Source organism: Scyliorhinus torazame, chromosome 16 (genome assembly GCF_047496885.1).
Source record: "Scyliorhinus torazame isolate Kashiwa2021f chromosome 16, sScyTor2.1, whole genome shotgun sequence".
NCBI lineage: Eukaryota > Metazoa > Chordata > Chondrichthyes > Carcharhiniformes > Scyliorhinidae > Scyliorhinus > Scyliorhinus torazame.
This window is the reverse complement of record NC_092722.1, coordinates 119,961,058-119,986,056: the sequence shown is the minus strand read 5'-3', so window position 1 is coordinate 119,986,056 and position 24,999 is coordinate 119,961,058. Positions and strand designations below refer to the sequence as shown.

The following is a 24,999-nucleotide window of genomic DNA, read 5'->3' as shown; positions in this document are numbered from 1 at the left end:
AGATCTGGTCCTGTGTAATGAGGCAGGATTGATTAATGATCTCATAGTTCGGGATCCTCTTGGAAGGAGCGACCACAATATGGTGGAATTTAAAATACAGTTGGAGGATGACAAGGTAAAATCAAACACTAGTGTTTTGTGCTTAAACAAAGGCGATTACAATGGAATGAGAGCAGAACTAGCTAAGGTAGACTGGGAGCAAAGACTTCATGGTGAAGCAGTTGAGGAACAGTGGAGAACCTTCCGAGCGATCTTTCACAGTGTTCAGAAAAGGTACATACCGACAAAAAAGAAAGACGGTAGAAAGGGGAAAAAAATCGACCGTGGATATCTAAGGAGGTGAGGGAGAGTATCAAATTGAAGGAAAAAATATACAAAGTGGCAAAAATTAGTGGGAGACTAGAGGACTGGGAAGTCTTTAGGGGACAACAGAAAGCTACTAAAAAAGCCATAAAGAAGAGTAAGGTAGACTATGAAAGTAAACTGGCTCAGAACATAAAAGCAGATAGTAAAAGCTTCTACAAATATATAAGACAAAAAAGAGTGGCTAAGGTAAATATTGGTCCTTTGGAAGATGAGAAGGGAGATTTAATAATAGGAGACGGGAAAATGGCTGAGGAGCTGAACAGGTTTTTTGGGTCAGTCTTCACAGTGGAGGACACAAATAACATGCCAGTGATTGATGGAAATAAGGATATGATAGGTGAGGACCTTGAGATGATTGTAATCACTAAGGAGGCAGTATTGGGCAAGCTAATGGGGCTAAAGGTAGACAAGTCTCCTGGCCCTGATGGGATGCATCCCAGAGTGTTAAAAGAGATGGCTAGGGAAATTGTAAACGCACTAGTGATAATTTATCAAAATTCACTAGACTCTGGGGTGGTCCCAGGGGATTGGAAAGTAGCAAACGTGACATCACTGTTTAAAAAAGGAGGTGGGCAGAAAGTGGGTAATTATAGGCCGGTAAGCTTAACTTCGGTTGTAGGGAAAATGCTGGAATCTATCATTAAGGAGGAAATAGCGGGGCACCTGGAGGGAAATTGCCCCATTGGGCAGACGCAGCATGGGTTCACAAAGGGTAGGTCGTGTCTGACTAATTTGGTAGAATTTTTTGAGGACGTTACCAGTGCAGTAGATAACGGGGAGCCAATGGATGTGGTATATCTGGATTTCCAGAAAGCTTTTGACAAGGTGCCACACAAAAGGTTGCTGCATAAACTAAAGATGCATGGCATTGAGGGTAAAGTGGCAGCATGGGTAGATGATTGGTTAACTAACAGAAAGCAGAGAGTGGGGATAAATGGGTGTTTCTCTGGTTGGCAACCTGTAACTAGTAGGGTCCCTCAAGGATCAGTGTTGGGCCCGCAGTTGTTCACAATTTACATAGACGATTTGGAGTTGGGGACCAAGTGCAATGTGTCAAAGTTTGCAGACGACACTAAGATGAGTGGTAAAGCAAAAAGGGCAGAGGATACCGGAAGTCTGCAGAAGGATTTGGATAGGTTAGGTGAATGGGCTAGGGTCTGGCAGATGGAATTCAATGTTGCCAAGTGTGAGGCTATCCATTTTGGGAGGAATAACAGCAGAATGGATTATTATTTAAACGGTAAGATGTTAAAACATGCTGCTGTGCAGAGGGACCTGGGTGTGCTGGTGCACGAGTCTCAAAAAGTTGGTGTGCAGGTGCAACAGGTGATTAAGAAGGCTAATCGAGTTTTGTCTTTCATTACTAGAGGGATGGAGTTCAAGACTAGTGAGGTTATGCTGCAATTGTATAGGGTGTTGGTGAGGCCGCATCTGGAGTATTGTGTTCAGTTTTGGTCTCCTTACCTGAGAAAGGACATATTGGCACTGGAGGGAGTGCAGAGGAGATTCACTATGTTGATCCCAGAGTTGAGGGGATTAGATTATGACGAGAGGTTGAGTAGACTGGGACTGTACACATTGGAGTTTGGAAGGATGCGGGGAGATCTTATTGAGACATATAAAATTATGAAGGGAATAGATAGGATAGATGCGGGCAGGTTGTTTCCACTGGTCGGGGAAAGCAGAACTAGGGGGCATAGCCTCAAAATAAGGGGAGGTAGATTTAGGACGGAGTGTAGGAGGAACTTCTTCACCCAAAGGGTTGTGTGTCTCTGGAATTCCTTGCCCAGTGAAGCAGTTGAGGCTCCTTCTTTAAACGTTTTTAAGAAAAAGATAGATGCCTTTCTAAAGAATAAAGGGATTCGGGGATATGGTGTACGGGCCAGAGAGTGGAGCTGAGTCCACAAAGATCAGCCATGATCTCATTAAATGGTGGAGCAGGCTCGAGGGGCCAGATGGCCTACTCCTGTTCCTAGTTCTTATGTTCTTATGTTCTTAAGTATGTTGCAAAGCTAGAAATGATTTAAGATCTGAAATAAATGTGTTTCAAAGTGCATTACTGTGAAAGCTAATCTGTGACTGAAACAGAGTACGTCCAAGCAGGAATAGGCCTCTCGGCCCTTCGAGCCTGCTCCCCCATTCAATAAGATCATGGCTGATCTGTTTGTAACCTCAATCCCACATTCCTGCCTAACCCCTGTCTACCTCTGCCTTAAAAACATTTAAAGATTCTGCTTCCACTGCCTTTTGAGGAAGAGAGTTCCAGAGACTCACGACCCTCTGAGAGAAAAAAATTCTCAACTCTGTTTTAAATAAGCACACCTTATTTTTAAACAGTGACCCCTAGTTCTAGATTCTCCAACAAGAGGAAACATTCTCTCCACATCCACCCTGTGAATACCCTTCAGGATCTTAAAGGTTTCAGTTTAAATGTATTAAATGAACAATGTGGAAGTGTGTATTTGTAGCTTAGTCAACTGAAGGTGTACGAGTTGATGGATTTAAAAGATTATGCAGATAAAAAGAAAGTGTTCATGCTTTAATTGGTTACCACTTCAAAACCAACAATACTTGTTTGTAGGAAGAGGCAGAAGAGAAGTAACTAAGTATGTTGGTTAAGGTTTCCAACCGTTCAGGATTGTCCTGGTATCTCCAGGAATTGAGGATTAATCTCTGAAGCATTACCATGAGCAAACCAGGAGAAAACTTATAGGAAGCTTAAAAAATAGTTTTTCTTTCATTTTCCATATATTAGTTTTAAACATATTGGGGAGGTGATTAAAATGCTGTTTACGTAACAGTTAGACATCATCAAATTGTTTGATCGGAGCCTGATGAGACCTCCAGAAATATGTTCAACCACAGTTTTCCAGTACTTGCTGTAATCCAACATATTGAAAACCGTTATATTAAAAAGGTTGTAAAAGGAGGAGCGGGTCGATTTGGGACCAGAATGGAGATTTGCACATAGAGGCAGGGGGCACAACTGAAGTATTAAATTAATACTTTGCATCTGTCTTTACCGCCGTGCAGCTCATGGTGAAAGGGACGATAACTCAAACACTTAAAGAGTTTGCATTTAATAAGGAGGCAATATTGGAATAGGCCATCTGCGCTTAAAGTTGATACAGCACCAAATTAGATGCACTCAAGCATAGTGAAGGAAGGGGGCAGATATTGCAGAGGCACTGGCCATAATTTTCAAATCTTCATTAGTCTTAAGGATGGTGCCAAAGGCCTGGACATTTGTAAAAGTTAAAACCCTTGTTCAAAAAAGGTTGTATATAAAAGCCCAGCAAAGACAGGAGATTTAGTTTAACTTCAATGGTGGGGAAGGTTCTAGAAATGATAATTCAGGAGAAAATTAATAGTCTCTTGGGCGTCTGTGGGTTAATTGAAGAGAACCAATATGGATTTGCTGAGGGCAAATTGTGCTAAATTAACTTGGAATTTTTTTTTTAAGAGGTAACAGAGTGGGTGAATGAGGGTAATCCTGTTGATAGGACGTAAATTGACTTCCAAAAGACATTTGATAAAGTGTTGCATGACAGATTGTGGGCAAACCTATAACTCATGGAATAAAAAATGCACCGCAGTAACTCGCCAAGGTTTCTTAGACAGCACCTTCTAAACCCACGACCACTTCCATCTAGAAGTACAAGAGCAGCAGATACCTGGGAATCCCACTACCTGGAGGTTCCTCTCCAAGTCACTCACCACCCTGACTTGGAAATATATTGCTGTTCCTTCACTGTCTCCGGGGCAAAATCCTGGAACTCCCTCAATAACAGCACAATGGGTGTACCTACATCTCCGGGATTGCAACAGTTCAAGAAGGCAACTCACCACCACCTTCTGAAGGGTAACTAGGGATGGGCAATAAATGCTGGCCTAACCAGCGATGCCCACATCCTGTAAAATGAATTTTTTAAAATGGCACAGTAGCGACATGAATACTAAACTGACTGAGTGACAGGAAACAGAGTTATTAATGATATGTATATTGTCAGTATAGTGAAGGGTTAATAATTAAATCTATGTGTAAATCAAACACTAGAGGGCATTACTAATTCACTATATATAAGAAAGCCTCTCTAGGAATTCTGGGAGAAGCTGAAGAGAACATGAAGAGAGCGGAGTGAAAGTTGAATAGAGATATGTAACACGAGGTCAAGTCATAGTGTAGTTTAGTAGTTAGATAGAATATTAAATATGGTAGTACAGATTCAATATCATTTATTTATTATCTATAACGCAGTAGAGTGCGTGGGCTTCATTTTAGTTGGTAGTGTTAACTAAATGAGTTTTGATTCAATCGATTGTATATTCTCTGTCAACACTACATATCTGGTTATCTTGGAGGAAAAGGCAAAGAATATAATATGTTACCAGCCTTGGTAATGTAACATGGTACCAGCTTACTGCTGAAGTTATTTAGATAGATTCATTAGAATCTAGCTAACAGAAACTCACACGCGAGTCAGACTTCAAAGAATAGACAGCTTACAGACCTGTTACTGCAAAACACCAAAGAATCCCAAACTCATGGAAAAAGCCCAATCTCTCCGACAGCTCAGGATATCTGGTAAACTAGATGTTAACTGGAAAGTTTTCAAACAACAGTTTCAGCTATATCTGTCTGCATCCGATTTAGACAATGCGAGTGATAATCAAAAACAAGCATTATTCCTAACGATGGCTGGTCCACAAGCTATAGAACTGTAGAACTCCCTTCAATTCACAATGGATGAAGATAAAACTAAATATAATGTCAGAGAAAAATTTGATCTGCACTGCAAGACACAAATTAATGAAACATATGAAAGATTTATCTTTAAGAAAAGCTATCTTGGACGAAAAGGCAAAGAATATAATATGTTACCAGTAGTGGTAATGTAACAGTTGTTTTTTGGATTGGAGGAAGGTTTGTAGCACAGCTGTCCGCGGGTTAGTGTTGGGACCCTTGTTCTTCGTGATATATGACCTAGACCCTGATGCACAGGGCTCAATTTCAAAATGTGTGGATGATACAAAACTTTAAAAAAAAAAAATTTAGAGTACCCAATTATTTTTTTTTTTCCAATTAAGGGGCAATTTAGCATGGCCAATCCACCTAACCTGCACATCTTTGGGTTGTGGGGGTGAAACCCACACAGACACAGGCAGAATGTGCAAACTCCACACGGACAGTGACCCAGGGCCGGGATTCAAACCCGGGTCCTCAGTGCCATAGTCCCAGTGCTAACCATTGCACCATGTGCCACTCTGGATGATACTAAACTTGGAAGCATTGTGTGAGGAGGATAATGTGAAACTTCAAAAGGACATAGACAGGTTGGTGAAATGGACAGACAAATGCAAGATGAAACGTAATGCAGAGGAGCGTGAAGTGATTCATTTTGGTAGGACGAATGCAGAGAGACAACATAAAGTAAAGGGTATAATTATAAATAGGGGTATAGGAAGTGGGAGTATATGTACATGTGCTGTTGAAAATGACAGGACAGTTTGAGAGCACAAATATAGCATACAGGATCCTAGGCTGGATTAACCATGGGGCATCATGGTAGCATAGTGGTGAGCACTATGGCTTCACAGCGCCAGGGTCCCAGGTTTGATTACCGCTTGGGTCACTGTCGGTGCGGAGTCTGCACGTTCTCCCCGTGACTGCTGGATTTCCTCCGGGTGCTCCGGTTTCCTCCTACAATCCAAAGATGTGCAAGTTAGGTGGATTGGCCATGCGAAATTGGTCCTTAGGTTAGATGGGGTTGCTGGGTTACGGGGATAGGGTGGAGGTGTGGGCTTAGGTAGGGTGCTCTTTCCAAGAGCTGGTGCAGACTTGATGGGCCGAATGGCCTCCTTCTGCACTGTAAATTCTATGATTCTATGAACAATGCCATGGAGTATAAAAGTCAGGGGATTATGTTAAACCTATATAGAGCACTGGTTTGTCCTCAACTGAAGTATTGTGTCCAGTTCTAGGTGCCAAATCTTTGGAAAGATGTGAAGGAAGTAGAGTATGTTTAGAAAAGATTCAGAAAAACGGCTCCAGGTATGTGGAAATTCAGTCGTGTAGATAGATTGGAGCGGTTGTGACTGTTTCTCTTGGAGAAGGTATAGAGGTGGTTTGATAGAGCTATTCAAAATCATGATTGGCCTGGACAAAGTGGATAGGAAAAATTTGTTCCCATTGGTAGAAGAATCAAGAACAAGATTTACGTTTATTGCCAAAAGAAGCAGAAAAGACTTTCTCAGCAGCACTATCTTCAAAGCTCTTAATCACTGGACTGCAGCGGTTGAAGAAGGCAGCTCACCACTCCCTTGATGGCCTTCTCAAGGGCCATCACCCAAGATGAATTACTACTCTGATGAGTACCAGTAACCCTTCCCTTGTGCACATTGATCAGTAAGCTCCCTGCAGCGTGACTTGAGAGTTTGTATTTTCTAACTATGGTTTGTTTTTGTTTTCAGATTGTACTGGAACAAAGCACCCAAAGGTTATAGCAATGTCACAGTGGCCTGGCACATCCCTTACACTGCAGAGATTGGAACATACAAAATCCGTCATTTTGGCCATTTTAAGACACTCCAGTTTCTGAAACCAGTCTTCACTCCTTATGAGGGCTCGTCTTCCACTTTTGAAGTGAGAGAGTGAAACTGATAAACTATAACATCACGTTCACATTTTGCAATTTGAATTCAAATTGATTTCTTAAAAATTCTGTTTACTCTGGTGTAGTGAATTTAAAAGATAAAAATGGGCATCATACTCAGTCTGGTTGAATGATTCATTATTGATTGTCACAAAGCACATTTCAGGGACAGAAATAAGATGAGAATTTTTGAACAATGCAAAAACATCTACACATTGTAGTAACATCTGCAAGATTGCATAACTTTCCCAGACTGAATGTGTAGTTAATAATTAGTCATTAAAATAAATGAAATAATAATATTGACAAAGCTTTTTTTTTTCTCTCGTGACAAATGGCCTTGGTTTAGATTGGGAATATTTTTCAATATACCTTGTACATTGATATGAAACAGAGAACCGAGCACATTTAAAATTCCTGAAATTATATCCACCACAACAAAGCACTATCTGGAATTGTCTTTGGAGACAATGGAATAGTTTGTTTAAGCCCAAAATAATAAGTATTCCCAAAGCAAGTGTCAATTAGTAAAAGAAAATTCAATTCAATTAGTTGTATTTGATTTGGCTTTTCTAATTGAAAGCACAGAATCATTAAACATTTAACAGTTACTTTGCTATTTAATTTTAAAAAAACAATATTAACAAAGCAAGTATAGCTTAGCTTTCTAAACCTTGCATTAGCGCACTCATACTCAGTAGTCTTCATTCACTTATACTAAGCTGCTGTTAGGTTGCAGACATTAGCCCCCAACAAAAAACTTTATGACTTCTGATTTGTAGATTAAAAGACATTTATGATTATTGACATTAAAAGTGGTGAATCCTCAAGTGTTAAACAACATTTTTAAATATAAATTCATCAAGTACCCATTATCTTAATGGGGTGACTACTCACAGATGTACAATTGAACTGTTTTAACTTGAAGAATAGTTCATTAATTGGAATTCTAATTCTTAGTGAACAGATATTGTGCCAACCCTCACTTCTTGGAGGTGGATTTTGCCAGTATAATCAAAACATGACATCACCACCTTGCCAACATTCTGCCAAAACAATTCTGTGGCAGCCATTTTGGATGTATTGCTGTATGTTCCACCAATCAGTAATCATGCCAAGGTTTATCCTGATTTAAGTATTTTAATAATTGTGATGTGTGGTGGTATGTATTAGGGATAGTATGGTACCCAGTGATGCCGAGAGGCTATTGGTGGACAGACACTGGGTCCTGATTGGATCTGCCGCCTACTGGCTCCACCCAGTAAGGTGGAGTATAAGAACCCAGGTTCTCCCAGCAGCCGCATTCTGTAACCGAGCTGCTGGGGAACAAGTCTGCGTAATAAAGCCATCGATTGACTTCATCTCATCTCGCCTCGTGAGTGATTGATTGGGCTACATGATGTTCATGGCATAGTTTCTTCACCACCTTTCCGATGAGTTTAAATTCAGTTATCATCTTGACATTGTTTAGATTCACAAGCAGAATTGATTTGTATGCTTTATCTTGCAAAAACTGGAAAATAAACTATTGGCTCCAGGTGAGAAACCATGTCCGAAGACCCCAATACAACAAATAAAGTTTTGGTTGTGAAAAAAATAGATAATTTTGAAAGACAGGTCGATCTGTTCTCATTAAGACTTGTTGTGAATTGTCAGTAAATGTACAAATCTGATAAGAAAGTTAGAAGTATAACATGAAACGATATTACCTTGATTGGTAAAATCCATGTGCAAAATGTGATTTAAATGAATAAGCAATTCTGATATTAAATCATAAGAAAATAAAGACTGCAGTCAAAAGATAGATTTTAGTAGGTATATGCTCACCACACTGGTTTGGAATATCTGCTGTTTTAACACAGATGTTAACATTGTATTAATATACACTGGCTGCACATTCTACTTCTAAACAATTGACTGCTCCGACATTGTTTCAAATAGTTTTCAGCTTCATAAGCTAATTGTTTTCTGAATTGTGTTTTGCATCCCTTTAATAAAAAGTATGTTGACTCTGCAGCAACATCCATTTTCATTTACCTTTTAAAAAAGTAAAACGTCCCAAGTAAGGCACTTTAGAATTTGTGTGCTCAGACAGATACAGACATTGAGCCAGAGTAGTAGATTTTTCGGAAGGTGAGCTGAAAGTTAATTGAAGAGGCGGGTTTTATGGAAGGTCTTAATAAAAGAAAGAAGGTGTATGCATGTCCATAGATCTCTGAAGACATCAGGACAGGTAGCTAAGGTGGTTAAGAAGGTGTATAGGATACATGCCTTTATTAATTGAGGCATAGAATATAAGAGCAGGGAAGTTATGAAGGAGCTATATAGAATGCTGGTTAAACCACATTTGAAGTACTGTGTGCAGTTCTGGTCACCACATTATAGGAAGGATGTGATTGCACTACAGAGGATGCAGTGGAGATTCACCAGGATGCTGCCTGGGCTGGAGCATTTCAGCTTTGAAGAGAGGCTGGATAGACTAGGGTTTTTTTCCTTAGAGCACTGAAGGCTGAGGGGAGAACCTGACTGAGGTGTATAAAATTATGAGGGGCATACATCTAGATATGGATAAGAAGGAACTTTTCCCTTAGCAGAGGGGTCAATAACCAGGGGGCATAGAATTAAGGTAAGGACCAGGAGATTTAGAGGGGATGTGAGGAAAACATCCTGGTGAATCTCCTCTGCATCCTCTGTGGGAGTCTGGAAGTCACTGCCTGAAAGGGTGAAAGAGGCAGGAACCCTCACAACATTTAAGAAACATCGAGATGAGCAGTTGAATTGCCGTAGTATAGACGGCTACGGACCAAGTGTCATGATCTACACCAGTATATCATGGTGCAGATACACACACACTGATGGACACACAGCAAGACCAATCAACACACACAACACAGCAGCCAATCACCAGTTAGAGCACACTCACTATAAAGACAGAGGGCATCAGAGTTCCCGCTCATTCGGGATGCAGCCTCCTAGAAGCTTACAGCTTACAGCACAGGTCCTTACCATGTGCTGAGTGCATAGACTGGTTCGGACAGGCATAGGTCTTTAGTTTAATCTAATATCGTGTTAACCCACAGTGAAAGTATGTTCAACAGTTTCTAACTTAATAAAATAGTGTTGTACTATTTTAAATATTGGTGGCCTGTATGTGTTCCACGGATCCAGAGCACCCAACACATCATGATACCAGGAGTTGAGGGATATTAGAACTTCTTAGACCTACCTGCAAGTGATCTGCCTTCCACCAGCATACAGTCACCCTGCAAAATGGACAGCGTCCGCCCGCTGCCGCTGCTCCGCATCACCGGTAACCTGGGGGCCAACTGGAATATATTCAAACAACGCTTCCAGCTCTACCTGGAAGCCACAGACCGGGAAGATGCCTCGGACACCAAGAAGATCGGTCTCTTCCTATCCACGGCCGGGAACATGCCATCCACATTTTCAATTCTCTCACCTTTGCTGATGATGAAGATAAATCAAAATTCAAGACGGTCCCCCTCAAGTTTGACACTCACTGCAAATAGAGATGAATGAAAGTTTCGAGCGCTATGTATTCCAACAGCGTTTGCAGGGTAAGGATGAACCTTTCCAGTCCTTTCTCACCCACCTCCGCATTCTTGCGCAGTCCTGTAATTATGGGCCCACCTCCGACTCCATGATATGCGACCAGATCGTTTTTGGTGTTCAGTCGGACCCCCTACACCAGCAGCTCCTCAAGGTAAAGCAGCTCACCCGAGCGACTGCCATCGAGACCTGCGTGCTACACGAACACGCCACTAGTCGGTATTCCCACATCCAAGCGGCTGAAACGGCGCTGCAAGGTCCCCAAGAGGCAGAACGGGTCCAAGCCATCGAGCAACTCCAGGGCCTCAGCCTGGATGAGGGTGGCCATTTCGCGCGCTTTCGTGGACTCCCGTGCTTGTGCGCACCGAATGAGGGGACGGCGACGTCGACGAATGTACTGCGCAGGAGCGCACCACGTACGGCCGCACCACGCATGCGCAGCGAACGTACTGACGCTACAACGTGCGGCAACTGTGACTCCGCCCACTTAAAGCGGCAATGCCCTGCTAAACCCCGACAAGATGTGGCAAACGTGGCCACTATGCGGCCTGCCAATTCGTATCGCTCCGGCCAGACTCGCAGGAATGTCCGGGCCATTCAACCCACGGTCACCGAGTCCGATGCGGACCTGCTACCCGATATTGACACCGAGGACCCGAAGACACCTTTTCGAATCAGTATCGTTACAAAAAGCAGGGTGTCCCCGAAGCAAAGAATCCAGCCTCTATCGATATACAGCATCGATCCAGACGATGAGTGGTGTGCTGTCCTTACGGTCAACCGGTCCCAAATACGATTCCACCTGGACACTGGTGCCTCCGCCAATCACATTTGGTCTGACCTCCAAAGCCTTGGTGTCAAACCAGCCATCCTCCCATCAGCCTGCCAGCTATTAGATTATAATGGCAATGCCATTGCTGCCAGCGGCTCGTGTCAGCTCGAAGTGACGCAAAAGTCACGCCAAAGCCATTCTTCCCTTTGAAATCGTGGGCTCCTCGAAAGCCTCCCTGCTTGGCGCGCAGGCATGCAAGCTGTTGAACCTAGTTCAAAGAGTTAACTCTCTCTCTCCTGCTGACGCGTCTGCCTTTCAGGACACCGACTTCAGGGCGCAGCTCGACGTCATTATCAACCAGTTCCACGACGTCTTCGAGGGCATGGGCACGCTCCCGTACACCTACAAGATTTTATTAAAACCGAATGCCATGCCTGTGGTGCATGCACCTCGCAGGGTCCCAGCACCCCTTAAGGACCGCCTCAAGCAGCAGCTGCAGGACCTCCAGAACCAAGGAGTGATTTCCAAAGTCACGGAACCGACCGACTGGATCAGTTCCATGGTATGTGTAAAAAGGTCTTCCGGCAAATTGAGAATTTGCATTGATCCCAAGGATTTAAATCACAATATCATGAGGGAGCATTATCCAATTCCCAAGCGCAAAGAGCTCACATGTGAGATGGCTCGCGCCAACTCTTCACCAAACTCGACGCCTCAAAAGGATTCTGGCAAATCCAGCTCGGTAAATTCAGCAGAAAGCTTTGCACGTTTAATACCCCCTTTGGCAGATATTGTTACAACAGGATGCCATTTGGGATCATGGGCGGGATCCTCCGACCCCACGCCGAGTCGGAGAATCGGCAGGGGCTGGCGTGAATCCCGCCCCCGCCGCCCACCGAATTCTCCGAAGGGTGAAAAGTCGGCGGGGCATCAATTGCGCCGCCTGCCTCGAAGAATGGCAGGGGCGGGCGGGAGACAATGGACTCCGGGGCTGTCCATATTCTCCCAGCCGGATGGGCCGAAGTCCCGCCAACGTGACCCATGGTCATGTCGGCGTAAATCAAAACACCTTTTTAACGGCGTCAACCAGTGCTGATGGTTGACGCCGTCCAGCGTGGAGGTAGGTCACGGCCTGGGGGGGTGGCCGCAGGAGAGGTGATGGCGTGGCCGCAGTCTGTGTGTGTGGGGGAGGTGTGTGTGCGGCGGGGGGGGGGGAGTAGGGTGGGGGGGGCTACGGGGGAGTGCCGGGTATGGGGAAATGAGTACCGGCGAGGGGACGGGGGGATGAGTGCCGGGTGGGGTGGGGGGGTGAGTGCCGGGTGGGGTGGGGGGTGAGTGCCGGGGATGGGGGGATGAGTGCCGGGTACGGGGGGGTGAGTGCCGGGTACAGGGGAATAAGCGCCGGGTATGGGGGCATGAGTGCCGGGGAGGGGGGAAGAGTGCCGTGTACAGGGGGGAAGAGTGCCGGGTACGGGGGGAAGAGTGTCGGGTACGGGGGGGAAGAGTGTCGGGTACGGGGGGGGGGAAGAGTGTCGGGTACGGGGGGGGGGAAGAGTGTCGGGTACGGGGGGGGAAGAGTGCCGGGTACGGGGGGGGAAGAGTGCCGGGTACGGGGGGGGGAAAGAGTGCCGGGTACGGGGGGGGGAGAAAGAGTGCCGGGTACGGGGGGGGGAGAAAGAGTGCCGGGTACGGGGGGGGGGGAGAAAGAGTGCCGGGTACGGGGGGGGGGAGAAAGAGTGCCGGGTACGGGGGGGGGGGAGAAAGAGTGCCGGGTACGGGGGGGGGGGAGAAAGAGTGCCGGGTACGGGGGGGGGGGAGAAAGAGTGCCGGGTACGGGGGGGGGAGAAAGAGTGCCGGGTACGGGGGGGGGAGAAAGAGTGCCGGGTACGGGGGGGGAGAAAGAGTGCCGGATACGGGGGGGGGAGAAAGAGTGCCGGGTACGGGGGGGGGAGAAAGAGTGCCGGGTACGGGGGGGGGGAGAAAGAGTGCCGGGTACGGGGGGGGGAGAAAGAGTGCCGGGTACGGGGGGGGGGAGAAAGAGTGCCGGGTACGGGGGGGGGAGAAAGAGTGCCGGGTACGGGGGGGGGAGAAAGAGTGCCGGGTACGGGGGGGGGGAGAAAGAGTGCCGGGTACGGGGGGGGGGAGAAAGAGTGCCGGGTACGGGGGGGGGAGAAAGAGTGCCGGGTACGGGGGGGGGGAGAAAGAGTGCCGGGTACGGGGGGGGGGAGAAAGAGTGCCGGGTACGGGGGGGGGGAGAAAGAGTGCCGGGTACGGGGGGGGGGAGAAAAAGTGCCGGGTACGGGGGGGGGGAGAAAGAGTGCCGGGTACGGGGGGGGGGAGAAAGAGTGCCGGGTACGGGGGGGGGGAGAAAGAGTGCCGGGTACGGGGGGGGGAGAAAGAGTGCCGGGTACGGGGGGGGGGAGAAAGAGTGCCGGGTACGGGGGGGGGGGGGAGAAAGAGTGCCGGGTACGGGGGGGGGGGGGAGAAAGAGTGCCGGGTACGGGGGGGGGGGAGAAAGAGTGCCGGGTACGGGGGGGGGGGGAGAAAGAGTGCCGGGTACGGGGGGGGGGGGGGTGAGCGCCGGGGACGGGGGGGGGGGGTGAGCGCCGGGGACGGGGGGGTGTGGAGTGCCGTGTAGGGGGGGCCGAGTGCCGGGCGGGTGGGTGGGGGGGGGGGGGCGAGTGCCGGGGACGGGGGACGGGGGGGGGTGAGTGCCGGCGAGGGGGATGGGGGAGGGGATGAGTGTCGGGGACATGGAGGTGTGAGGGCAAGGGAGTTTGTCCGCCTGGCCAGGTGCCATCCTCCAACAGTTGCGCCCATGAAGCCCATGCCACCTGGCTGGGGGGAGGGGGGGGTACGGGCAATGATGACATGTCGTCACCCCCCCCCCCCCCCCCCCCCCCCCCCCCCCCCCGCAGGCCGTCATGTTTTCTGATCAGCCAGCGATGTTGGCCGCTGTAGCGGCAGCCGCTATTCTCCATGTTGCCCTGGAGGAGGAGGAGGAGCGTTCCAGAGAGGCGGCGCAGGCTGGCGCAGAGGAGCATGCCGCAGAGGGTGCATGCCGCCCAGGCTGGAGGGACACCCGCCCGACAAGACGAGGAGGAGGAGGAGCATGGGGAGCACGTAGTGGAGGAGGACGTCGCGGCGCCACAGCAATGGAGGCACCCGAGGATGCCCCGTGTGTACCGGCCCCGGCTGTCGTACCACACACCTGGCACCGCATGGCACTGGGGACACACACCCTCTCCCTGTGTCCGTCATTCCAGACGCCAGGTGGGGACCTATCCAGCATCTCGCAGACATCGGTGCACCGGTGCATCCGGGCAGTGACAGATACCCTATATGCCATTGCGGACAGCTACACCGCTTCCGTGTGGACTGGGACAGCCAGGATGCCTGGGCCGTGGGCTTATCTGCCGTGGCCGGGTTTCCCATGGTCCAGGGAGCGGTCAATGGGATGCACGTCGCCGTGCGGCCACCTGCAGATAACAGGGCCGTGTTCACCAATAGGAAAGGGACCTATTCCATGAACATCCAGGTGGTCTGCGATCACCGCATGATTATCCTGCACGTCTGCGGCCGGTACCCGGGAAGTGTACATGACTCATACGTGTTGTCGCGGTCTTACATCCCCGGCATGTACGACGGACGCCACCCCCGGCTGAGGGGCTGGTTGCTGGGCGACAGGGGTTACCTGTTGCGGTCGTGGCTGATGACGCCTATATGGAGGCCACAGAATGACGCGGAGGACAGCTACAATGATGCCCATGCAGCGACAAGGGGTGTGATAGAGAGGTGCTTTGGCGTGCTCAAAATGCGTTTCAGGTGCCTGGACCTCTCTGGGGGCGCCCTCCAGTATCCGTCAGATAGGGTCGGCCGCATCATTGTAGTGTGCTGCGTCCTGCACAACATAGCCCAGCAGAGGGGCGATGTTCCGCAGGCAGAGGAGGGCGGGGTGGAGGAGCAGCAGGAAGAGGTGCAGTCCTCCCCAGATGAGGGGGATGGGGGCAATGGTCAGGGCAGATGGGCTAGACATGGGCGGGTGGCTGTCAACCGTTACCGGCTGGCCCAGCGGGCACGGGACAGGCTGATAGACGCCCGCTTCACTGACTAGGGGGCGCGGGAATCGGCGGGTATGGCCACATACCGCACACCATGGCAACACCCAAACACCCTCACCCCCCCCCCCCACCCAGCCACCCACCCAGCACCCTTACCCCCCCCCAACCACACCCACCCCACCCTCATGTACACCACCCCTCCATTGCAGGTCCACCTGCGGCACGACGGCCGGGCTCTCACGGGCGCCGGTGGAAGCGTGTCTATTGCAGGCCATGGAGGATGATGACAACCCGCCCTGCGGTGAGCTCCTGGCTCCACATCGTTGGACGATGTCTGACACATGGCCACAGTACCACCATCCACCCGGACCATCCCTGCATGCGGCTGTGACACTGCAGCGCACGGTCCCGTCCTGTGCCCGGGGGGATGGTGAGGGCGGCCCAAGGGGAAGGGGGCAGAATCACCTGAGGCCGACGTAAGACCACCCCTCCCACACACACTGGCGCTCAACGTACATGACACCCCCGCACGCTTCGGACAGAGCACAAAGGCAGCTTCTGTAGGTGTTGAAGTGATTTTAATAACAAACAGTGCATACACGTGCCCTAGCCCCTATAACTAATCTGTGCCCTGCACCCGTGCCAACTTACTCAGTGCCTAATTGTTTGGCCTTACGGGCCCTTTGACTACGCCTAGGTGGTTCCCCAGACGGTACAGCAGAACTGGAGGTGGACTCCTGCGATTCCTGCCCTCTGACTTGGGATCCCTTTGGCTGCCGTTTCCAGGGGCGTCCTGGCCTAGATGGGCCAGGCTGCGGGCCGGGCGACTGGGATGGCGAGCTGCCAGCCTGTCCTGCCCGTTGCCCACCCGATGCACCTGGGACGGAAGGGGGGGAGTCCGAGGTGCTGCAGTGTTCCTGGGCGTCCCCTACAGGGGGACCAGGGATGGGCGCCAGCAACTGCTCCTCCCTCGGGGTGCCCAATGGCCCCCACGCCTCTACATGGGTCGGGGGTGCGAACGGACTGGCCATCCGACGCCCCTCCGACACCTGGTGCTGCCAGTCCTGGAGGCCTTTGCTGGTATCGACAAGGATCTGCAGGTTTTAAGATAAAGGTTTTAAGATAAAGATAGATAGTTTTTTGTAGAATAAAGGGATTAAGGGTGTTCGGGCCGGAAAGTGGAGCTGAGTCCACAAAAGATCAGCCATGATCTCATTGAGTGGGGGAGCAGGCTCGAGGGGCCAGATGGCCTACTCCTGCTCCTAGTTCTTATGTTCTTATGTTTGCAGCCATGGAGCTCAGGGAGTTGGTCATCCCTGTCTGTGACTGTGCGACGCTGGCTAGCACATGGGCAATGGCGCCGATGCTCTCAGCGAAGGCCTGCTGAGACTGAGCCATGGCCTGCAGGGTTTGGCCCATTGCCTGCTGAGACAGGGCCATGGCGTTGAGCGCCTCTGCCATCTGCTGCTGGCTCATGGCCTCCTGTGAGAGGGCAGCCATGTCCTGGGCCACAGGCGCCGCCTGCACGGAAAGCCCCAGGCCTCGCATACTGCTCCCCATGTCTGACACCGTCGCACCCATTGCCTCCACCGCGGACGCCACCCGTGCGGTGTCGGCCTGGGTGGCACGCATGACCGGCACCACTCCCAGCTCCTGGACGCGGGTGGACTCCTCCACCTGCGACTTCAGCCGCCGCAAGCCGGCCGTCACCCTCTTCGCTCGTCTCCGGGTCGGTGGTTGCATCGGGGCTATGGGTGGGTGTGGTAACTCCAGGAACCCGGGATCCATCTGGGCGGCAGATGTTCGCTTGCGCCAGGATGCCCTCTGACCTCCCGGCCCCTCTGCTGCTCCTACCTCCACCTGCTGTACTGGGACGGCTGTGTTGTGCACACCAGTGAGTGTACCAGACGCCTCATCACTAAAGTGCCCAACCGAGGTGAGTGTCTCTGCGATGGTGAAGGGTGTTGGAGACAGCAGTGGCGTTGTGTCGTGCTCTTCGTCCCACTCTGAGTCCATGGCACTTTGGGTTGGGGGTTCGTCTCCACCCATCCACTCTGTGTCACTGTCCTGTATTTTGGTTTCCTGGGTAGGGGTCTCCTGGGTAGGGGTCTCCTGGGTAGGGGTGTCCTGGGTAGTGGTGTCATGGGTAGGTCTGTCATGGGCAGGGGTGTCCTGGGTAGGGGTGTCGTCGGTAGGGGTGTCCTGGGTAGGGGTGTCATGGGTAGAGGTGTCCTGGGTAGGGGTGTCCTGGGTAGGGGTGTCCTGGGTAGGGGTGTCATGGGTAGAGGTGTCCTGGGTAGGGGTGTCCTGGGTAGGGGTGTCATGGGTAGAGGTGTCATGGGTAGAGGTGTCCTGGGTAGGGGTGTCCTGGGTAGGGGTGTCCTGGGTAGGGGTGTCCTGGGTAGTGGTTTCGTGTCTCGGCTGCGCCGGGGGCCTGTGGCTTCTCCGCTTGCCGCTGGGTGTCACACGCCTGCGTCGCCGCAACCGCACAAGACGGGGGCGTCGTCTCCATGTTGCTCCAGGTTTCTCCGTCTCCCGTGGTCCCCCTGGGGCATCCTGCGGGTGTCGCGCGCCAGAGGGTCCGGGTCTCTCCGTATCCCATGGTCGCCCTGGGGCATCCTGCGGGCGGTCGGCATCTGCGGGGATGGGTGCCTCGACGTTTGCTCCTGCGATACACAATGAAGCATGCATGGTTAGACACGCAGGCAGTGATCAGGTGATATGGGGGAGGGGGGATATGGGGGAAGGGTGATATGGGGGATATGAGGGAGGGGAGATATGGGGGATATGAGGGAGGGGAGATATGGGGGATATGGGGGAGGGGGGATATGGTGGATATAGGGGAGGGGGGATATGGGGGAGGGGGGTATGGGGGAGGGGAGATATGGGGATATGGGGGAGGGGAGATATGGGGGCTATGGGGGAGGGGGGATATGGGGGAGGGGGATATGGGGGAAGGGGATGTGGGGGATATGGGGAGGGGGATATGGGGGAGGGGTATATCGGGGAGAGGGGATATGGGGAGAGGGGATATGGGGGAGAGGGGATATGGGGACGGGCTTAAGATGGCTCACTTGCTGGTGGGCCCCCGACCTCTGCATTGGCAACCTCCCGGTCCTCAGGTCCGCCAGCCAGTTCCACGGCCCTTTCCTCATGGACGGTGAGTGGCCTCTCATCAGCTGGGCCTCCTCCAGTCCTCACATGCTCCCTATTGTTGTGTGCGCGCTTCTCCTGTGGGGGGCGGGTGGGTGGCAGGGGTAAAGGGCAACAGTGTTAGATAGGTATAGGAATGCACGCCATCGGTTGCACGTATAGCGCAGAGGTTAGGGTTAGGGTTGGTTTCACTTGGGGGTGTGCCGCACATCGGGCAGGGAGGGAGGGGGGGGGACTCACCCTGGCTGCCCTGACGAGGTTGTTCACCTTCTTGTGGCACTGGGTGCCTGTCCGTGGTGTTAGAGCCACAGCGCTGACGGCCTCTGCCACCTCCTTCCACAGACACCGGCTGAGGCGTGGGGCGACCCTGCGGCCGTGTCCGGGGTACAGGGACTCCCTCTTCTCCTCCACTGCATCCAGAAGCGCCTCGATGTCGCGGTCCTGGAACCTCGGGGCTTCGCGGTGGGCGGCCATCCTGTCGGGTCTTCCGGGGTGAGGGGGGCGTGTCTTTTGAGCCGTCACGACATGCGGCGCACCGTCCACGTCGGGTGACGACATCGCGAATGGCGCCACGCCGCTGCTAGCCCATTCGGGGCCGGAGAATTTCCGTTGTTTGGGGGGGCCCGACGCCGGAGTGATCCGCACTGTTTTTGGCACCGGGTCCCGGACATCGCGCCAGTTTTCGGAGAATCCCGCCCCATATCTGCATCAGAAGTGTTCCATAGGATTATGGAACAAATGACGGAAGGCATTGAAGGTGTTCGCGTCTATGTCGATAACATAATCATTTGGTCCACCACCCCGCAGGAGCATGTTAGTCGCCTCCAGCGCATATTCAGACGTATATATGAGCATGGCCTCCGCCTCAACAGGTCCAAATGCTCTTTTGGTCAGACGGAACTCAAGTTCCTCGGGGGCCACACCTCCCAATTGGGTGTGCAGCCGGATGCGGACAAGGTAGCTGCCATCACAGCTATGAAAACACCAGAGGACAAGAAGGCGGTCCTCCAATTTCTGGGCATGGTTAATTTTTTAGGGAAATTTATCCCTAACCTCGTCTCTCATACCACAGCTCTCAGGAACCTGGTCAGGAAGATGACAGACTTCCAATGGCTCATGCCCACGAGCGCGAATGGACAGAACTCAAGGCAAAACTGACCAAGGCCCCAGTTTTAGCTTTCTTTAATCCAGCAAAGGAGACCAAAATTTCGACCGATGCCAGTCAATCCGGCATTGGGGCAGTGCTCCTTCAACGTGATGTGGCCTCATCATGGGCCCCCGGTGCATATGAGTCACGTGCAATGACCCCCACGGAGCAGCGATACGCGCAGATAGAAAAGGAGTGCCTGGGCCTTCTGACCGGTGAGGTTAAGTTTCACGATTATGTCTACAGACTTCCTCAATTCACTGTCGAGACTGACCATCGCCCGCTGGTCAATATAATACAGAAAGACTTGAACGATATGACGCCTCGCCTCCAGCGTATTCTTCTCAAGCTCCGGCGATACGACTTCCAGCTGGTATACACCCCAAAGACCTCATCATTGCTGACGCTCTCTCCAGGGCAGTCAACACTCCATGTGTCCCAGCGGGATTTGTCTGCCAGGTTGACGCCCATGTGGCATTCGCGGCCTCCAATCTACCTGCCACGGATGAACGCCTCGTCCAAATTCGCCGCGAGACGGTGGCTGACCCCTTGCTACAGCGTGTCATGCGCCACCTAACGGACGGGTGGCTCAAGGGTCAATGCCCTCAGTTCTATAATATCAGAGATGATCTGGCGGTAGTAGACGGGGTTCTTCTAAAACTGGACCGCATTGTCATCCCGCATAGCATGCGCCAACTTGTCCTGGAACAACTACACAAGGGCCACCTTGGCGTGGAAAAGTGCCGTCGACTTTTCGGGCCCAAGAGGCAGTGTACTGGCCCGGCATTAATGAAGACATAGCTAACACAGTGCTCAACTGCCCCACTTGTCAGCGCTTCCAGCCGGCCCAACCACGTGAGACCCTGCAGCCCCATGAGTTGGTCACGTCACCATGGACCAAGGTGGGCATCGACCTGTTCCACGCGCTGGGTAGAGACTATGTTCTGATCGTGGACTACTTTTCGAATTACGCGGAGGTGATACGGTCGCACGACATCACCTCGTTTTCCGTCATTCGTGCATGTAAAGAAACATATGCTCGACACGGCATCCCGCTCACGGTTACGTTGGACAATGGCACCTGCTTTGCAAGCCAGGAATGGTCCAACTTTGCCAGGCGGTACAATTTTGCCATGTGACATCCCGTCCCCTGTACCCCCAATCCAACGGCAAAGCGGAGAAGCGAGTACATATAGTCAAAAGGCTCCTATGCAAGGCTGCCGATGCTGGGTCTGATTTCCACCTTGCCTTTCTGGCCTAACGCTCCGCCCCGCTGTCCACTGGCCTGTCGCCAGCCCAGCTGCTCATGGGTCACACCCTGAGGATGACGGTGCTGTCCATCCATGTCCCAGACCTCGACCACGTTCCGGTCCTTCGCCGGATGCAGCTGTCTCGTGCACAGCACAAGGTGGCTCATGACTCCCGTGCAGCTGATCTCCCTGCTCTGGCTCCAGATGACAACGTCCGTGTCCATCTTCCGGATGGGGGCTGGTCTGCGACCGCTGTTGTCCTTTGGCAGGTGGCGCCCCGCTCGTTCCTGGTTCGTCTACCAGATGGCTCTATTCTGCGCTGCAATCGACGCGCCCTTTGTCTCGTTCCACGCTCGCCACGTGATCCTCCACTGTCGCCTTGCCCTCCTGCTGACCCTGCCACGGACTATGCAGAGCTCTCTGTCACTCTGCCTCCCCCTGACTCTGACGCAGTCCAGCCCATTCCTGAACCGGCGGTCACCCAGAATTCATCGTCCACCTCAGAGACTTAATTTATGAACTTTGCGGACTTATAGACTCTCTGAATTATTTTGTTGCTTTGTTTGATCGTTTCCCTAGTTTGTATATAGTGTTGATCTCATTATTCTTGTTGCATACTGCTTCTCTGCACCAGGCACCTTCCCATGTAAATAGCTTAGTTCTCATGTACGTAGTCCTGTAAATATGTCTTCGCACCCCACACGTAGTTAGGAACATTCTCACCATACATTATTTATTGCCACACACATACATTCTTTTATAAAAGGGGGATGTCATAATATACACCAGTATATCATGGTGCAGATACACACACACTGATGGACACACAGCAAGACCAATCAACACACACAACACCGCAGCCAATCACCAATTAGAGCGCACTCACTCTAAAGACAGGGGCATCAGAGTTCCCGCTCATTCGGGATGCAGCCTCCTAGAAGGACAGAGCTTACAGCTTACAGCACAGATCCTCACCATGTGCTGAGTGCATAGACTGGTTACAACAGGCATAGTCTTTAGTTTAATCTAACATCGTGTTAACCCACAGTGAAAGTATGTTCAACAGTTTCTAACTTAATAAAATAGTGTTGCATTATTTTAAGTGTTGATGGCCTGTGTCTCTGTTCCACGGATCCAGAGCACCCAACACATCACCAAGTACTAGAAAATGGGATGAGAGTAAATAGGTGCTTGATGGCTGGTGCAGACTTGATGGGCCAATGGGCTTTTTTCCATGTTGTAAAAACTCTATGACACTTAGGTAATATATGGAGCTGAGGGGGTTTAAGGAAAGGAATACTAGAGCATGGGATCAGAGTCTGCTGAGTTGAGAGTTCTGAAGCTGGGGCTGGGGTGAGCTGATGGTGTACAAGGCTGAAGAGGTTACAGGGATTGGGTGGGTCCAAAGCTTGGATCAATTTAAACATGTGGCGGCAAATTTTAAATTGTACGCATTGAGGGACCAGGAGCCAATGAATCTCAGCAAACACTGAAGTGTTGCGTTTATGGGATATTGCGCAGGTTATATCCCATAATATAACATTATGGGAAATTTGCAGAACATGGAGGAGGGGAGGTCAACTTGGAAAGCATGAGAATTATGAAGTGGAGACATGACAAATGAAGAAAAGCAATGTCCTTGACAAAGGAAGAAAATCAATGTGGGCAGCACGGTAACACGGTAAGTGATTAGCACTGTGGCTTCCCAGCGCCAAGGTCCCAAATTTGATTCCCCGCTGGGTCACTGTCTGTGTGGAGTCTGCACGTTCTCCCCGTGTCTGCGTGGGTTTCCTCCGGGTGCTCCGGTTTCCTCCCACAGTCCAAAGACATGCAGGTTAGGTGGATTGGCCATGCTAAATTGCCCTTAGTGTCCAAAAAAAGGTTAGGAGGGGTTATTGGATTATGGGGATAGGGTGGAAGTGAGGGCTTAAGTGGGTCGGTGCAGACTCGATGGGCCAAATGGCCTCTTTCTGCACTGTATGTTCTATGTTCTACGATACTAGTGCGTTGGTAAAAGTGAAACCAAGTGAAGGCCCACTATGATGGAGAATGGCATGGCCATCATATTGAAGACTGCAGATAAGATGAAGAGAGTGAGGAGGGTGAATGCACATACACACTATTAAAGGAATGATATTTTAAGTCTTTGTTTAAAGGCATCACATGCACATTCTATAGGTCCTTGCTTCTGAGTCATGTTCTTTTATATTTTGGTATTGTAAGAATTTTTGTGGATTCCTTCTGTGACACAGTGTGGATAATTCCCGACTAGTGGATTTTTACCAACTATTCCCACGCAATACATCCATTCAAATATATTGTAGCCACCTAAAATGGCCACCCACAAAGGATGATGGGAATTGTGGTCAGGTTGGGACACAGACAGGACACAGCTTGTGTATATTGCAAACAACAACTCAGACTTATGCAGAAACTTGCACCTGCTAGAGGCCACTCACAGGTCTCTCCAGGACAATGGGCTTCAGATTGAAACTTAACATTAGTAGCAGACACAAGGGTGCGTATTTAATAATAATAATCACTTATTGTCACAAGCAGGCTTCAATGAAGTTACTGTGAAAAGCCCCTCGTCGCCACATTCCGGCACCTGTTAGGGGAGGCCTTATTTGGGAGTGCCTACGTGCCTTGGACAATAGCAACTAGTACCCGCCCAGCTATCAAGGTATCTGCCCCTAATTGGCCAGAATCGATCAGGGTGATTGAAATCATGTTGATCCATGGATCCCATCTGGGACCTCCCAAAAGAGCACGAAAGATTGGAGGATAAGAAGAACTGCGCAACAACATTCTGTCTCTTTTGGGGGATCGGCTTCTGTGTACCAACTGCAGCACTGACCAGCCAAGTTCAAGGACCCGCGATCTCCACCTGAAAGACGACACTCTGCCTAAACGAACTAGACAATCTCCAGCCACCACACGTAGGGAACCAGATAAAGGCCTTATCTAACCTGCACAGGGCCGGTCACTTGGAAGTTAAGTAAAGGTCGTTTAAACTGCTAGATATAGTCGAATGCGTAGTAGCGTGGAATATTATTAAGTATAGAACTAATCCTATGTTTAATAATAAACTGTGATTGTAATAAAATACTGGTTGTGTGGTCATGTGTCCAATACACGGAACACACTCGCATATTGTCGTTATTAATGAAGATAGAAGTCAACAATATTGAGATGGGACAGTGAGGGGGTTATTTGGAGAAACAGCATGTTGGTTGTTTTCACAAACACTTCCATTAACAGTGTCCTTGCAGGGTGGTTTCCTAGTGCCGTTAGGGAGGGTTTCAACTAACTTGTAGGTGGGATGGGAGAGAAGGTTCAGCAGGGAGAGATGCACAGCCAAAATTAGAAGAGACAGTAAGTGAATCAGAAGGGTATAGAATTTCTAAGCCAGTGATATCACAAGGGAGTTTGGCAAGATTGGATGGTATTTATTTTAATGCAAGGAGTCTGATGAACAGGACAGATGAGTTGAGGGCTTATATTTGTGGGAAATCCAATGTATAATTTCTGCTTGTGTTTTTGTTTCTTTTTCTTGTTGGGGGGGGGTTTGTTGAAAATTTGTTGAAAAATTTGAATAAATATATTTTCCAAAAAAAAAAGATGAGTTGAGGGCACAAATTAAAACATGGGGATATGGGGCGGGATTCTCCGACCCCCCGCTGATGCTCCTGCGCATGCGTGGACTTACGCAGGCCGGAAAAGTCCTTTCGGCCCTGTCTGAGTGGCGCCAAAGGCCTTCCACGCCAGCCGGTGGAGCGGAAAAAAATGCGGCACGAGCCTAGCCCCTCAAGCTGAGGGCTCGGCCCCTAAAGGTGCGGAGACTTCCGCACCTTTGGGGCAGCCCAACACCGGAGTGGTTCCCGCCACTCCATCACGCCGGGACCCCCAGCCCCGCTGGGTAGGGGAGATTCCCACCCCAGATGTCATTGTTGTCACTGAGACATGTTTGAGAGGGGGCAGGATTGACAGCTCAATATTCCAGGTGAGACAGAGAAAGAGGTAAAAG

General features: G+C 50.5%; 1 protein-coding gene across 1 annotated transcript in view; it reads left to right on the top strand.

Moving 5' to 3' along the window:
- The window catches only part of asah2 (N-acylsphingosine amidohydrolase 2), a 203,646-nt gene extending 194,611 nt beyond the window's left edge, over positions 1-9,035 (top strand). Inside the window, exon 21 of the mRNA XM_072478944.1 lies at positions 6,838-9,035. Within this exon, the coding sequence (XP_072335045.1) occupies positions 6,838-7,021 (184 nt within the window). The 3' untranslated portion in view covers positions 7,022-9,035. The remainder of the gene's footprint in view (positions 1-6,837) is intronic.
- Positions 9,036-24,999: the final 15,964 nt, after the last annotated feature.